This window comes from Caenorhabditis elegans, chromosome V, assembly GCF_000002985.6.
Source record: "Caenorhabditis elegans chromosome V".
In the NCBI taxonomy this organism is placed as follows: domain Eukaryota; kingdom Metazoa; phylum Nematoda; class Chromadorea; order Rhabditida; family Rhabditidae; genus Caenorhabditis; species Caenorhabditis elegans.
Window position 1 is genome coordinate 1,204,374 of NC_003283.11, and position 16,864 is coordinate 1,221,237.

A 16,864-nucleotide genomic window follows, 5' to 3' on the forward strand; every position below is an offset into this window, starting at 1 on the left:
ATTATGTCCGAGCAAAAAGATCCGATTCAGAATATAAACATATTTGAATGAGACGGATGTATAAAGATTCCCGAAGACACTTTCCAATTACCCAAATTGTTCATATTCTAAATGAAATTCTCTTACTAGAACACTCTTGGCCAATGTACGCAGCCGAACGTATCATAAGTGAATACAGAACACCAATTATGTCCAAGAAAAAGATCCGACTTAGAATATGAACATCACAAAACACACACGTAGAACTGGAAAACCATAAAAGGAGGCGTTCCGCATGGCGGAGTCCTAAGCCCTTCCCTCTTCAACTCTTACTTGCAAGATTTTCCGACTGATCCAAAAGTAGATATTACTTGGTTCGCTGACGACACCGGCATCCTGTCGCGGGACGGTCTACTTCCTGCAGCTGCACGGAAAATGCAAGTTTACCTCGACAAAATGGTCACATTCTTTGAGGCAAGAAAGCTCAAGATATCCCCGTCCAAATCCACCTACACCTGCTTCTCAGCATTTTAAGGTGACTTCCGATACGACCCAGGACTTACATCGAACGCGATAGTGATCTCAACCGCAAGCGAATGCAGATTACTTGGAGTCAACCTGGACTCTTTGATGTGCATGAGGGAACAGGAGGCCAACATCAAGAAGAAGATTCAATGTCAGCTCAACCAAATGAAGGGAATGACCGGAACCAAGTGGGAATGCAACAAGGAGCTGATGCTGACACTTTCAAAGTGATCACCAAGGCAGAAGCGACATATGCGTGCCAAAGCTGGTCGCAGCTGATCAAGAAAACGAGAATGGATTCCTACAGATCCGGTCTCAGCATATGCTGTGGTCTACCCAAGGACAACCCGGCTCACCACATCCACGACGAAGCGGGGGTTCTCCCCCTGGCGAAAGAAACTGATCAAATAAACCAAGTCTCGCCGCAAAGCTGAAAGGAAGACCAGTGGCAAATTCAAATGTGTGCCAAGTGCGGAGACACGTCTGGAGAAGTCAAACACTTATTCACCTGCTTCCCCGCAGTACCAATGTCACCGATGGACCTGTGGAAGAAGCCTAAAGCTGTGGCAGCGGCCCTCGGGCTCTCCACAACCCTCGTCGACCCTGGAGGAAACTCTACCTCCCCCGTGATTCGATACCTGGATCTTCGGTTGCTCAACAACCACAACCATTTCATCCATCGTTTAGCTCGAAAGCCGCTCCTCATCTCCAATGTCCTATCTTCAAGCTCATCCGGTTTGCTCTTGCAAAAAACCATTGATCCCCTGATGATCACCATCCATTCGTACTCGATGATGTCCTTAGGCTCGGCCTGAAAAGGAATTTTGGTATATTTTTATTAAACTATTTGATTATCACATACCTTGAGATGGTTCACGTTAAGCTTAACATGAACATTCCGGTTCACTGTCTCCCGTCGCAGCGAAATTTGAGCCGGTTGACTGGAAGCTCTCTCTCTTGAATGTCTGTTGAAGCTGCGGGAGTCTCTGGGTCTTCCTTCTGAAATTATATGAAATTCTAAGTTAAAACATTGAAAATCATAGAAATCGGGCGGAAAATTAAGCAAATCAAAAAATATTTATGAGTGACACAAGCTTTACAGTATATTATGGGAACACGAAATTCTGAGAATGCGTATTCCACAACATATATGACGCGCTCTTTTTAATGACTTGTGTCGATTTACGGGATCTCCATTTTTGAAATGAATTTCCTCATTTTTTTTGTTAATTTTAATATTCTAACGATAAATCATGATCAGTAAAAAATCTATTTCTATTAATTTTTTTAAAAACTAGCCCGTAAATCGACACTACAGTAGTCCTTTAACGAATTACTGTAATTTTCGCTACGAGATACTTTGCGCGTCAAATATGTTGTGCAATACGTATTCTAAGAATTTTGTGTTGCCATAATATCTCTCTCTCTCTCTCTCTCAAAAATTTATTAAAAATCTTAAATTTTTTTGAAATTCTAGCGCCAGTTTTTAAATTTGAAAATTCAATATTTTTTTTCGGAATTACTAATTTTCCCTGATATTAAAAACGATTTTTCTCCGAAAATGCGGTAGCCGGTCTTGACACGAAGGTGTGTGCCTTTAAAGAATACTCTAATTTTGAATTTTTGCTTCGGCGGTGTGTTCATCAAGTTTCCATAGTTTTTTACATGTTAAAAAAAATGTTATTGATTTAAAAATGCATACATTTTTACAATTCGAAGAAAATCATGTTTGAAAATCGATAAAAACGCCACAGAACCAAAAATTTATCAGAAAAATGTGTCGTTTGGAAAAAAATCGATTTAAAATCGCGAAATTTAGCGTCAGGGTGAAAGAGCTCACTTGCTGTGGAGCATTTGTCAACGTGCGACTCAAAAAAGTGAAAAAAAATCACAAAAAAGCAGGAAAATGCTGCAAGAAAAAGAAACTGCCGCACTCCAAGTCGCCTATTGGCAAAAATGACTCAAAATGCTAGACACAAACTCACTTTGAACAAAAAATGCCGCGTTAGATGAGCGAAGGACACATTCAAAACAAAAAATAAAAAGATCAAAACGAAATTATTTTTATTTTTTCCTTTTGGGTCTGGAATTTCTCAAATGTTTGTTTTAAATGCATATTTACCACTTTTATATCATCAAATATCATGTTGTAAATTAATCAATTGATTAAAATACTAATTGTCGTAAAATTTAACAGCGCTGTCTGATAAATTGATTTAAAATTGTATTTGTTTCCGCTCAATTCAGTGTTTTGCGCGACAATTAAAATGCCTTGTACGCAGATGCGCGTCGCCTCGAGGCGCCTCGTCTGCAAACACCGTGCTTCATATTTTAATTTGATCGAATTGAATTTTTCAGCGATTTTGAGGTTAAAAACCTTTTTTTTTCATTGAAAACTTTGAAATTTTCTCTCAATTTTTTTGATTTCCAGATGTCCGATGAGGATGACTACAATTCAGACGAAAATGTGGAGGATCTTGACGTGAAAATCGATTATATCGGTGAAAGTATTGAAATTGAGCCGGAGAACCCGTACTTCTTAGCGATTTTTGACGATTTTATGGTAAAATATCACTATTTCTCAGTGTTTTTCAATCTATCGACTTCCAGATCTCCACCGACTCAGAAGCACGTTTCCAGAGGCGAGAAAAGTGATGATTTGGGAAAAGTCGCCCAAAAGTCGTCGTCGCGTTGAAGCTAAAAATTGCCGATTTGAAGCGAGAGCTGCACGGAATCTCTCCGACCGCCGAATTTGCACGATTTCTGATGATCCATCTGCTGAATCTGGCGCTGAAGACATTCGGATCTGAAGACTGATTTATCTAAATTTTTTTAAAATTTTGTTTTTTCCTGTTTCATGACTATTTCTCTCTCGGCTCGGGTCTTTCACTTAATATATTCATTCCGATTTTCGATTTTCTGTGCACTTTTATTATTCAAAAAGTTTATTCCTTAAAAGTATTTTTAGCCTTTGAGGAGAAAAAATGGGCAAAATTTCATTTTTATTACAGGTCTCAAATGGAAAAACCTGCCTCTAAATCGAAGCGAAAACCTAAAGAGACCAGTGATGATGTAGACGCAGACGTTTTGCCAGAAGTAAAATAAATACAGAAAAAAAAAGAAATTTTATGAAAATTAGACACTTTTTTTTTCAGAAAGGCCTTCACAATTCGGATGGTTTTCTATTTTATCACGCGTCGTTCCGGCCGTTAACCTCAGCTCAGCATAGGCGAGCAGAGGAGCATGGTACTGTATACATGGGGGCTCGCTGGCTGACCTAAAATGAATTCTCGGGGACTAGAAAACTCTTCAATAAATGGCCTAACAAAAGCGCGGACGAGGAAAAATCCCCGGCCGTGTAGTCCTCTCGGAGGTTTATCAATTTTCTAAAAAATGCTTTTAAAAAATCCAAAAAATAATTGAAGAAAATTCATTGTCCGAGAGGAGTCCACCATCAGCCTTTGCAATATACGGTACCACTAAATTCTGAGAATGCGTATTGCACAACACACTTGACGCACAAAATATCTCGTAGCGAAAACTACAGTTACTCTTTAAATGACTACTGTATGTCGATTTACGGGCTCAATTCTCGAAAATATGATTTTTTTTTTCGAATTTTGACAGCGATATTCAATTTTTTTCGGTTTTTTTTGTCATTCTTATGCTTATTATCGATATTTTGTTCATTAATAAATTATTTTACCTGAAAAACGTCCCCAATATTGGCAAGGATACTCCCTCAAGCTTATTTTTACAGTATTTCCTGTCTATTGCCGTAATAGGCGGGAAATAATGTGAAAATACGTTTTTAGGAGTATCCTTGCCAATATTGGGGACGTTTTTCGGGTAAAATAATTTATTAATGAACAAAATATCGATAATAAGCGTAAGAATGACAAAAAAAAAACGAAGAAAAATGTAATATCGCTGTCAAAATTCGAAAAAAAAAACATATTTTCGAGAATCAAGCCGGTAAATCGACCTACAGTATCTATTTAAAGAATACTGTAGTTTTCGCTACAAAATATTTTGCGCGTCAAATATGTTGTCCAGTACGCATTTTCAGAATTTAGAGGTACCGTAATAGTTTTAGTGCAATAGAGCAGCCTGCGAGCACTTGAAAGTTCCGGAAAAAAACAAATATTTCTGTTTATTTTATTTCAGGCATCGATCTCAAAACGAAAAAGGTGTTTACAGTGGAAGAGTCTATTCAAGTTTTCGAGAATTGGAGGAAATTTGCCACTGAGCACAATATGAAGCTTGCAAAGGCGCCGGAATATATTTCGCCGAAAAAAACCGACAGGCACATCTTTAAGCACCAGGAGGAGCATCATTTTTGGCCTAAACTTTGTGCGTTCCGCTTTTAAAAGTGGAAATTTTATATGTTTTCCTAAAAATTGAAAGAAAAAAATTTGCTAAATTTGCATCCAGATTTGAACCACCCGCCAAGTGATTTGTTCGATGGAGCGCCTTTGCACGTTTTTTTTTTAATTGTTATGTTATTTTTTCTGATTTTTTACCGATTTTTCTTGTTTTCAGTGTATTTTAACAGGAAATTAGAGGGAAAAGTCGAGAGAAATGCGAAATATCGATTAAAAATCAGCGTTGAAGGCGTAAAAACAAAGAATTGACACTTTTAAACGAATTAATTAAATTCAAAGATTTACGCCCTTCAACGCTGATTTTTAATCGATATTTCGCATTTTTCTTGACTTTTCCCTCAAATTTCCTGTAAAAATACACTGAAAACATGAAAATCGGTGGAAAATAAGAAAATAAATTTAAATTAAAAAAAAAAAAACGTGCAAGCGCGCTCCATCGAACAAATCACCCGGCGGGTGGTTCAAATCTGGAATTTGATGAAAATTCAGATTTTGCCAAATTCCATTTCAAAAAAAAAAAACATAAAATTTTAAAAATGTTTTTTTTAATTAAAAAAAAATCTAAATTTTCATCAAATTCCAGATTTGAACCACCCGCCGCCAAGCGCTTGCACGTTTTTTTGAAATTAAATGTTATTTTTTCGGATTTTTCACCAATTTTCCATGTTTTCAGTATAATTTTACAGGAAATTTGAAGGAAAGTCGAGAAAAATGCGAATTATCGATGAATGATCAGCGTTGAAGGCGTATGGAGCCTGAAATGATTAAATTTACGCCCTTCGACGTTGATTTTTAATCGATATTTCGCATTTTTCTTGAATTTTCCTTCAAATTTCCTGTAAAAATACACTGAAAACACAAAAAAATCGGTAAAAAATCAGAAAAAATAAAATTTCATCAAAATAAAAACGTGCAAGCGCGCTCCATCGAATAAATCACCCGGCGGGAGGTTTAAATCTGGAATTTGATGCAAATTTAGATTTTTTTTTCAATTTTCAATTTTCAAAAACAAAAATTTTTATGGGAATTTTTGAAAAAAAAAAAAATTATCCAGGCGACGGTCTTCCCCACCGTCCCGCGTGTACCATCAAAATGCGAGCAATCTCAATGATGACGTCATCGTTCATGGAAAATCTTGAGTGGAGCCGCCTGGCTGAGGAGATTAAAGCAAAGCTTCACACGTACGAGACGAACGACGATCTCACAATGCAAAAGGCTCAGAAATTGCTGGAAAAAGGATACGCCGCCTCACATGTCGCCGAGATTTTAAACGTTTCGAATGGAAAAATGTCGAGTATGGCGTCGAAATTGAGGACTTTGGAGGCTAGGAATGATCCGACCATGATTCATGCTTTTTATGGTGAACACTGCAACTTTTTCCTCACGAGGGACGAGGAAAAAGTTGCAGTTGTGAATTTGGAGCACAAAAATTGTGAAATTTGTTCGAATTTTTCAGAAAATATCATCGGGGAAAATTGTAGATTTTTTTTTGTCTAAATTCGAAAAAAATAGGCTTAAAAATTGGAAAAAAATAGCGAAAATTGAAAATTTTCCTTTTAAAAAATTCAAAAAAAAAATCTAAATTTTACGATTCTCGAATTCAAAAAAATCAAAAAAAAAACGAAACACCAGAAATTGAAATTTTCCATTTTTTTTTAATTAAAAAAACACAAAAAAAATTGTTTTTGAATTTTAAAAATTCAAAAAAAACCCAAATTTTTCGTTTTTTTTATTTTTAAAAATTCAAATTCGAAAAATCGAATTTTCCGTTTTTTTTTTTGAATTTTAAAAATTAAAAAAAAAAACGGAATTTTCGATTTTTTTTTTAATTAAAAAAACACAAAAAATTTTGTTTTTGAATTTTAAAAATTCAAAAAAATCTAAATTTTTCGTTTTTTTTTATTTTTAAAAATTCAAATTCGAAAAATCGAATTTTCCGTTTTTTTTTTTTGAATTTTAAAAATCAAAAAAAAAAACGGAATTTTCGATTTTTTTGAATTTTTAAAAAAATCGAAACAATTTTGTTTTTGAATTTTAAAAATTCAAAAAAATCTAAATTTTTCGTTTTTTTATTTTTAAAAATTCAAATTCGAAAAATCGAATTTTCCGTTTTTTTTTTTTTGAATTTTAAAAATTCAAAAAAATCTAAATTTTTCGTTTTTTTTTTGAATTTTAAAAATCAAAAAAAAAAACGGAATTTTCGATTTTTTCGAATTTTTAAAAAATCGAAACAATTTTGATTTTCGACTTTTAAAAATTCAAAAAAATCTAAATTTTTCGTTTTTCAACTCTTAAACATTCAAACAAAATCTAAATTTTTATTTTGTGAATTTTAAATATTTAAAAAATCAAAATTTCTCGATTTTTGGTTTATGAAAATTATAAAATCGAAATTTTTCATTTTTCGATTTTTTATAAATCAAAAAACCGAAATTTTCAAATCTTGAATTAAAAAAAAAACCGAAATTCTTCGTTTTTCGGCTTTAAAATTCAAAAAATTTAAATGTTTTATTTTTCAAACTTTTAAAAATTTAAGAAATCGAAATTTTTCATTTTTCGAATTAAAAAAATGCAAAAAAAAATCGAAATTTTTCGTTCTTCGAACTTAAAAATTACAAAACATTAAAATTTTCATTTTTCGATTTTTAAAAATTCATAAAATCTAAATTTCTCGTTTTTCGATTTTTTTTATTTCAAAAAATCAAAAATATTCGTTTTTTGAATTTTAAAAATTTTAAAAATCGAAAATTTTCGTTTTTCGATTTATTAAAATTCAAAAAAATCGAAAATTTCATTAAATTCTAAAAAAAATTGTTGAAAAGTTAAAAAAAAAATCGAAATTTTTCATTTTTCGAATTTTAAAAACTCAAAAAATCGAAAACTTCACTAAATTCTAAAAACAAATATTTTATTTTAAAAAAATGTGTTTCCAGAATCCACTGTCTACTTTGGCCTGAAGCTTAAAAAGTTGCGACGAGCCATCACCACCAACGACGACTATCGTATCGAATCTGTTCGCCGTAAAGTCCGTCTAGAAGAAATCGGACTTCAGCTTCACATTTCCGAGCAAAAATGTAAAGATCTTCTGAAGATAGTCATCGAAACGATTCGAACCAAGTACACAGAAAGCCTAGAAGAAGCCGGCCTGGATGAGGATGAAGCTTGGAGCAAAGCTCTTGCTCTAGTGGACTCTAGGCCACCAATCGAAGAGTCACAACTCTACAAGGCTTTGGAAATTATTTGTAAACACATTGAGAAGGCCGAGACCACTGGAAGCTTGCTGAGCCACGAACAACTTCCAAGCATGTACGTCAATGACGTCACACTTGCTCGCTGGCTGGCCTAAATTTTAAAAATCAGCCTAAAAAACGCGCGGACGAGGAAAAAATCCTCGGCCGTGTAGTCCTATCGGAGTTTTCCGGCGGTTCGATTTTGTTTTTGGTTTTGCCTTTTCGTTTTTCGTTTTTCGAACTATAAAAATTCAATCAAATTTTAAAAATAAAAATTAAAAAAAATCAAAAATTATATTTTCGAATTTAAAAAGTGTCAAAAAATCGATTTTTTTTGTTTTTCGCATTAAAAAAATTTTTAAAAAATTGAAAATGTTTGTTTTTCGAACTTTAAAAATGCAAAAAATCCAATTTTTTTCGTTCTTCGAACTTTAAAAATCCAAAAAAATCGAAATTTTGAATTTTTCTAATTTTTAGAATTCGAAAAACGAAAAATTCAATTTTTGAATTTGTATAGTTCGAAAAATGTAAGATTTCGATTTTTTGAATTTTTAAATTTTTTGAATTTTTAAAATTCATAAAAACGAAACTTTTCGTTTTTCGAACTATAAAAATTTAATCAAATTTTAAAAATTAGAAAAAATCAAAAATATTATATTTTCGAATTTAAAAAGTGTCAAAAAACCGAAGTTGTGTTTTTCGAATTTTTTTTGTTTTTCGCATTTTAAAAATTAAAAAAAATTGAAAATGTTCGTTTTTCGAACTTTAAAAATGCAAAAAATCCAATTTTTTTCGTTCTTCGTACTTTAAAAATTCAAAAAATCGAAATTTTGAATTTTTAAACTCGAAAATAAAACATTTTGAATTTTTCTAATTTTTAGAATTCGAAAAACGGAAAGTTTCGATTTTTTGAATTTTTTTAGTTCGAAAAATGTAAGATTTCTATTTTTTTGAATTTTAAAATTTTTTGAATTTTTAAAATTCATAAAAACGAAACTTTTCGTTTTTCGAACTATACAAATTCAAAAAATCGAATTCATTTCGTTTCTCGAATTTTAAAATTAAAAAAATCAAATTTTTTTATTTTTCGAATTCAAAAAGTTCAAAAAAATTGAAAATGTTAATTTTTCGATTTTTTAAAATTAAAAAAATCTAAATTTTTCGTTTTTCGAATTTTAATAATTCAAAAAATCGAAAAAAAAAAAACAATTTTTAATCAGGAGAAAACCTTTTCGAATTTTCTGAAAAAATGCAAGAAACACGAAAAGCAAAATAAAATTCATTGTCCGAGAGGAGTCCCAGCATTTTTCGAAAATTGAATATTCCGTAAATACAAACTCCGGGAAAGGGGCGGAGAAATGGGCGGTGTTTGCAATTCTCTCGCGCACTTTTAGAGACATTTTTAGAGACGAAATAAAAAAGTGCGCGAGGGAAGTGCAAACTCCGCCCATTTCTCCGCCCCTTTCCCTCGGTAATAAATATCAAATTTTCCAGAATTAAATCCCACGGAATCACTGGATTCCAGAGCGATCGTTCGGAATACGCGTACCTTCATTTTCGGCTTTGTGGACTTTTGATGCATCAGTAAGGCAGGCTGAGAGCAGGGGCTTTAAAGAAAACCCGAAAAAATTATCATTGGAGCGCGCTTGCTTCGTGTCGATTTACGGGAGCTCTCCATGTTTTTTAAAAATTTCTTTTGTTCTTTTTTTTTGAGTTTTTCAGCCTGTTTTCTCAATTTACTTCGATTTTTTGAGACATTTTTCGTGTCATTTTAATATTTTATTAGCTCAATTCCCTCCTCGAAATCTTATCTTTTCAAGTCAGAAAAAAACAAAAAAAAACTGGCAAAAAATCGACTAAAATAAAGGAAACTCTGAAAAACCGGAAAAAAAGCTCGAAATGAATTTTTTTTTTAAATAGAGGGCTCCCGTAAATCGACACGAAACAAGCGCGCTCCAACGAGAATTGCTTTGGGCGGCGCGATTTCAAGCTCATAAAAATAATATTACGGTAACACTAAATTTTGAGAATGCGTATTGTGCAACATATTTGACGCGCAAAATATATCTCGTAGCGAAAACTACAGTAATTCTCTAAATTACTACTTTAGCGCGCTGGTGTCGATTTACGGGCTCGGTTTGAAAATAAATTCATTTTAAGAATCGAGCTCGTAAATCGACATAAGCGCTACAGTGGTTTTTTTACGTTTAAAGAATTACTGTAGTTTTCGCTACGAGATATTTTGCACACTACGCATTCTCAGAGTTTTGTGTTCTCGTAATATAAAATCGGAGAATTTTTCCCCAATAGATAAATATTCAGAACTAATTTTCAGACTAACTACCGGCTTTTTTGAACACCTTCGCCGAGAATTTCCTCTTCAAATCAAGCTACACTGCCTTCTATGGAGCTACAAACGATTAGATGTTTGGGAGAAAATTTGTGTGGAAGAAGGTGAGGAATACTCGAACGAAATTTGTGTAAAAGTTGGAAATTAATTTTTTTTTTCAGGAAAAACTCGGTACGAAACTGTCCTAAAATCCGAGATCGCCAACCCGCTGGCCAGCAAGATGACCTTGAAATTTTTGAAAAATGAAAAAGTTGTCGAATGGATTTCGGTAAGATATTAAAACCAAGGATGGGCGGCAATTGCCGGTTTGCCGATTTGCCGAAAGTTTTCAATTCCGGCAAGTTGTCGATTTGCCGGAAATTTTCAATTCCGGCACATTGATAATTTGTCGATTTGCCAAAAATTTTCAATTCCGGCAAATCTGCAATTTGCCTGTTTGCCGGTTTGCCGGAAGTTTTCAATTCTGGAAATTGGCATTTCTCCGGCAAACTCGTCAAATCTGCAATTTGCCTGTTTGCCGATTTATCGGAAATTTTTAATTCCGTCAAATTGTCAATTTGCCGATTTGCCGGAAATTTTCAATTCCGGCAAATTGATAATTTGTCGATTTGCCGAAAGTTTTCAATTCCGGCAAGTTGTCGATTTGCCGGAAATTTTCAATTCCGGCACATTGATAATTTGTCGATTTGCCAAAAATGTTCAATTCCGGCAAATCTGCAATTTGCCTGTTTGCCGGTTTGCCGGAAGTTTTCAATTCTGGCAATTGCCATTTCTCCGGCAAACTCGTCAAATCTGCAATTTGCCTGTTTGCCGATTTATCGGAAATTTTTAATTCCGTCAAATTGTCAATTTGCCGATTTGCCGGAAATTTTCAATTCCGGCAAATTGATAATTTGTCGATTTGCCGAAAGTTTTCAATTCCGGCAAGTTGTCGATTTGCCGGAAATTTTCAATTCCGGCACATTGATAATTTGTCGATTTGCCAAAAATGTTCAATTCCGGCAAATCTGCAATTTGCCTGTTTGCCGGTTTGCCGGAAGTTTTCAATTCTGGCAATTGCCATTTCTCCGGCAAACTCGTCAAATCTGCAATTTGCCTGTTTGCCGATTTATCGGAAATTTTTAATTCCGTCAAATTGTCAATTTGCCGATTTGCCGGAAATTTTCAATTCCGGCAAATTGATAATTTGTCGATTTGCCGAAAGTTTTCAATTCCGGCAAGTTGTCGATTTGCCGGAAATTTTCAATTCCGGCACATTGATAATTTGTCGATTTGCCAAAAATTTTCAATTCCGGCAAATCTGCAATTTGCCTGTTTGCCGGTTTGCCGGAAGTTTTCAATTCTGGCAATTGCCATTTCTCCGGCAAACTCGTCAAATCTGCAATTTGCCTGTTTGCCGATTTATCGGAAATTTTTAATTCCGTCAAATTGTCAATTTGCCGATTTGCCGGAAATTTTCAATTCCGGCAAATTGATAATTTGTCGATTTGCCGAAAGTTTTCAATTCCGGCAAGTTGTCGATTTGCCGGAAATTTTCAATTCCGGCACATTGATAATTTGTCGATTTGCCAAAAATGTTCAATTCCGGCAAATCTGCAATTTGCCTGTTTGCCGGTTTGCCGGAAGTTTTCAATTCTGGCAATTGCCATTTCTCCGGCAAACTCGTCAAATCTGCAATTTGCCTGTTTGCCGATTTATCGGAAATTTTTAATTCCGTCAAATTGTCAATTTGCCGATTTGCCGGAAATTTTCAATTCCGGCAAATTGATAATTTGTCGATTTGCCGAAAGTTTTCAATTCCGGCAAGTTGTCGATTTGCCGGAAATTTTCAATTCCGGCACATTGATAATTTGTCGATTTGCCAAAAATTTTCAATTCCGGCAAATCTGCAATTTGCCTGTTTGCCGGTTTGCCGGAAGTTTTCAATTCTGGAAATTGGCATTTCTCCGGCAAACTCGTCAAATCTGCAATTTGCCTGTTTGCCGATTTATCGGAAATTTTTAATTCCGTCAAATTGTCAATTTGCCGATTTGCCGGAAATTTTCAATTCCGGCAAATTGATAATTTGTCGATTTGCCGAAAGTTTTCAATTCCGGCAAGTTGTCGATTTGCCGGAAATTTTCAATTCCGGCACATTGATAATTTGTCGATTTGCCAAAAATGTTCAATTCCGGCAAATCTGCAATTTGCCTGTTTGCCGGTTTGCCGGAAGTTTTCAATTCTGGCAATTGCCATTTCTCCGGCAAACTCGTCAAATCTGCAATTTGCCTGTTTGCCGATTTATCGGAAATTTTTAATTCCGTCAAATTGTCAATTTGCCGATTTGCCGGAAATTTTCAATTCCGGCAAATTGATAATTTGTCGATTTGCCGAAAGTTTTCAATTCCGGCAAGTTGTCGATTTGCCGGAAATTTTCAATTCCGGCACATTGATAATTTGTCGATTTGCCAAAAATTTTCAATTCCGGCAAATCTGCAATTTGCCTGTTTGCCGGTTTGCCGGAAGTTTTCAATTCTGGCAATTGCCATTTCTCCGGCAAACTCGTCAAATCTGCAATTTGCCTGTTTGCCGATTTATCGGAAATTTTTAATTCCGTCAAATTGTCAATTTGCCGATTTGCCGGAAATTTTCAATTCCGGCAAATTGATAATTTGTCGATTTGCCGAAAGTTTTCAATTCCGGCAATTTGTCGATTTGCCGGAAATTTTCAATTCCGGCAAATTGATAATTTGTCGTTTTGCCGAAAGTTTTCAATTCCGGCAAGTTGTCGATTTGCCGGAAATTTTCAATTCCGGCACATTGATAATTTGTCGATTTGCCAAAAATTTTCAATTCCGGCAAATCTGCAATTTGCCTGTTTGCCGGTTTGCCGGAAGTTTTCAATTCTGGAAATTGGCATTTCTCCGGCAAACTCGTCAAATCTGCAATTTGCCTGTTTGCCGATTTATCGGAAATTTTTAATTCCGTCAAATTGTCAATTTGCCGATTTGCCGGAAATTTTCAATTCCGGCAAATTGATAATTTGTCGATTTGCCGAAAGTTTTCAATTCCGGCAAGTTGTCGATTTGCCGGAAATTTTCAATTCCGGCACATTGATAATTTGTCGATTTGCCAAAAATTTTCAATTCCGGCAATTTGTCGATTTGCCGGAAATTTTCAATTCCGGCAAATTGATAATTTCTCGGTTTGCCGAAAGTTTTCAATTCCGGCAAATCTGCAATTTGCCTGTTTGCCGGTTTGCCGGAAGTTTTCAATTCTGGAAATTGCCATTTCTCCGGCAAACTCGTCAAATCTGCAATTTGTCTGTTTGCCGATTTACCGGAAATTTTTAATTCCGTCAAATTGTCAATTTGCCGGTTTGCCGGAAGTTTAAAATTCCGGCAAATTGATAATTTGTCGATTTGCCGAAAGTTTTCAATTCCGGCCATTTGTCGATTCGCTGGAAATTTTCAATTCCGGCAAATTGTCGATTTGCCGGAAGTTTTCAATTCCGGCAATTTGTCAATTTGCCGATTTGCCGAAAGTTTTCAATTCCGGCAATTTGTCGATTTGCTGGAAATTTTCATTTCCGGCAAATTGGTAGTTTGTCGATTTGCTGGTTTGCCGGTTTGCTGGAAGTTTTCAATTCTGGCAATTTGTCAATTTGCCGATTTGCCTGAAATTCTCGATTTCGGCAACTGCTATTTTTCCGGTAAACTCGTCAAATCGGCAATTTGCCTGTTTGCCGATTTGCCGGAATTTTTCAATTATTGCAAATTGACAATTTGCCGATTTGCCGGAAAAAATCGTTTGCAGCCCACTTGTTCCCTCTCAATAAACCACTTTTTCCAGGATCCACGACCGCCGAAAAATCGCCAAAAAGCAGCAACTCGTCGTCTCGAAACTGCCATCGAATCGTTCATTCTCTACTCTTATAACAAATTCGGCGAAACTTTCAAATTTCCCGCCAAATTCCGACGAATATTGCATACCTCAAAAACTGTTCGCTCCGTTTTGGAAGTTGTTTCAGATCCTGAAAATGCGGAATTCCTGTCGATTAAAGAGGCAAGAAAGACGGTAGAAGACGCGTCGGGATGCAAAATCGCGGTGAAAATTAAAAATAAAAGAATTGTGCCTAAATTGAAAGATGAGTCGGATGCTTCTGAAGATGGAGAATCCGAAAATTCTGACAGCGAGGATCTCATCAAGCACTCACATTCAATTGAGAGGAGCGCTTTTGAAGAAAGACGCGACGAGATTGAAAAAGTCCTTCAGAGAGCCGATCCGTCGAAGATTCGAGCAAAATTCCGGAAAAAGGACGAAATTCCCGAGGAAATCCTGTTGAGCAAGGAGTTGCGGCAGCAGAAAAGGGCGATGACGAGAGCTGCGGAGAAGCTTGAGAGACTGGAAGCGAAGATCTGCTCGGCAGAGTTTATCGATGATGGGTCTGGATGCTCTTATTCTCAAGTTGACGAGGATCTTTTAGAGAGGGAGAAGAAGCGGAAAAGGAAGAAATCTGAAGCTTCAGAAGTGGTGATCGGAACGGATCAGCTGGACACCGCTGAAGATCTTCAAGGCTCCAAAAAGAAGAAGCACGCAGAAGTACTGGAAGGAAAAGATCATGAAGATACTGGATGCTCTGATTCTCAACAAGTCATGGATCCTGAAGTTTGCGAGGATCTCGTAGAGAAGGAGAAGAAAAAGAAGCGGAAAAGGAAGATCTCTGAAGCTTCAGAAGTCGTGATCGGAATGAATCAGATGGAGAGAGCTGAAGATCTTCAACGCTCGAAAAAGAAGAAGCACGCAGAAATACTGGAAGGAAACGATCATGAAGACTCTGAAAATCTGAAAAAACGCTCAAAAAAGAAGAAAAAGCGAAAAGACCACGACGCTGAATTTGATGCGGAACTGGACCTGGATTCTGAAAATTTGGATGAAGAACCAAAGAAAAGGAAGAAGCATTGTTAAACATTGTTAAAACATTTTTATTGAAGTTGTTGTTGTTTATTCGATCGTTATATATAAGACTAATATAAGACAAAACAACCGTATATACTCGTGAATCACAGATCATTTTTAATTTTCTCCTCCTTTTGGTTGACCGCAGCACATCCTCAAACCTCCGTAGCCTTCTGATGATTGACGATTGAATCTGAAATTTATTTTTTATTTATTGTAAATTTCTAGAAATTAAAATTATTCGTGGTGTCAAGCTGTCGCTCATCGCTCCACTGCACACGAAATGGCGGGAAAAATATTTTTTTTTGTTGAAAATTTGTGACGCCACAGCTCACGGATTTCTGGCCTTTCTCATTGATTTTTTTTGTGCTCCATTGACAATCGCCTGACGGACAACGCGTGGGAAAGTCGAGTACTCCACACGGACAAATACATTTAGTTTTACAACTAAAATCGCGACGCGACACGCAACTCGCCGTAAATCTACCCAAGATAAGGCCGAGCCAAAATGGCCTAGTTCGGCAAACTCTTACATAAACCTTTAGCTTTTTTAATTATTCAAAGTGCGCTGTGACATCACAAATTTTCAGTAAAAAATGTTTTCCCGTCATTTCGTGTGCAGTGGAGCGATGGGGCAGCCTGACACCAGCGCGCGCTCACCTTCAATCAACTTCCGTCGCTTCCGATCTGCATTGATAAAGTAGACAATGGAGAGAAGGAAGAAAATGACAACAAGGCACATCAATGTGTAGATCACGATTAGCCACGGTGACCACATTCTGAAAATTTCGACTTTAAATAGAGGATTTTTGAACATTTTCCGGCGGAATCAAGACTTTAGTTAAAATTGATGCTTTTACTATTATTGGAACACAACATTCAGAGAATGCGTACTGCACAACATATCTGACGCGCAAAATATCTCGCAATCTACAGTAATTCTTTAAATGACTACTTTAGCGTAGGTGTCGATTTACTGAAATCATTTCGATGAAATGTTTAAAAAAAACTTCCACAAGCGAATTGGTTTCGAAAATCGAGATCCCGTAAAAAAAATCGCTACCAGCGCTACAGTAGTCTTTTAAAGAATTACTGTAGTTTTCGCTACAAGATATTTTGCGCGTCAAATATGTTGCGCAATACGCATTCTCAGAATTTTGTGTTTCCGCAATAAAGGATTTTTAACACTTTCTGGCGGAATGTACATAGTGAAGAAAAATATTCGGAACAATTTTTAAACACGGAGAAATTAGTGTTAAAACTTTAAAATCTTTAAAATCAAAACAAAATTTCGAATTATTTTTTCCGATTATTTTTGAAAAAAAAACAATTTTTTCGAGTTTTCGAGAATTTATCGGTTACTTTCAGACATTTTTTTTTCAATTCAGTCTATTTTTGCTCGGAAACTTTTTTGTTGGAAAAAAATCACAACATTAAAAAAAACAGAAAACAACTAA

At 35.3% G+C, this 16,864-nt stretch overlaps 3 protein-coding genes across 6 annotated transcripts; 2 read left to right on the forward strand and 1 right to left on the reverse strand.

Moving 5' to 3' along the window:
* Window positions 1–2,933: 2,933 nt before the first annotated feature.
* Y50D4A.5 (Reverse transcriptase domain-containing protein) lies at window positions 2,934–3,461 on the forward strand. Its single transcript, NM_001029081.5, has 2 exons — window positions 2,934–3,067; window positions 3,115–3,461. The coding sequence occupies exons 1-2, from the start codon at window positions 2,936–2,938 to the stop codon at window positions 3,157–3,159; spliced, it is 177 nt and encodes a 58-aa protein (NP_001024252.1). The 5' UTR covers window positions 2,934–2,935; the 3' UTR covers window positions 3,160–3,461.
* Window positions 3,462–3,515: 54 nt separating this feature from the next.
* Window positions 3,516–15,501, forward strand: Y50D4A.1 (the record flags this gene model as incomplete). 4 transcript variants are annotated; one of them, NM_001047731.5, is made up of 9 exons in its annotated part: window positions 3,516–3,600; window positions 3,660–3,750; window positions 4,672–4,857; window positions 5,944–6,249; window positions 7,823–8,195; window positions 9,614–9,703; window positions 10,455–10,573; window positions 10,631–10,737; window positions 14,301–15,501. In NM_001047731.5, the coding sequence occupies 9 exons, from the start codon at window positions 3,523–3,525 to the stop codon at window positions 15,414–15,416; spliced, it is 2,466 nt and encodes an 821-aa protein (NP_001041196.1). The 4 variants fall into 4 exon arrangements, with proteins under 4 accessions (NP_001041196.1, NP_001300261.1, NP_001041197.1 ...); NM_001313332.3 differs by lacking the exons at window positions 3,516–3,600; window positions 3,660–3,750 and having other exon boundaries at window positions 4,761–4,857; window positions 14,301–15,416; NM_001047732.4 differs by lacking the exons at window positions 3,516–3,600; window positions 3,660–3,750; window positions 4,672–4,857 and having other exon boundaries at window positions 5,982–6,249; window positions 14,301–15,416.
* Y50D4A.10 (Plectrovirus-related protein) lies at window positions 15,408–16,192 on the reverse strand. Its single transcript, NM_001307834.3, has 2 exons — window positions 16,068–16,192; window positions 15,408–15,600 (listed from the first exon to the last, which is right to left on the reverse strand). Exons 1-2 carry the CDS (start codon window positions 16,183–16,185, stop codon window positions 15,563–15,565), a joined length of 156 nt encoding a protein of 51 aa, NP_001294763.1. The 5' UTR covers window positions 16,186–16,192; the 3' UTR covers window positions 15,408–15,562.
* Between the last annotated feature and the right edge of the window lie 672 nt (window positions 16,193–16,864).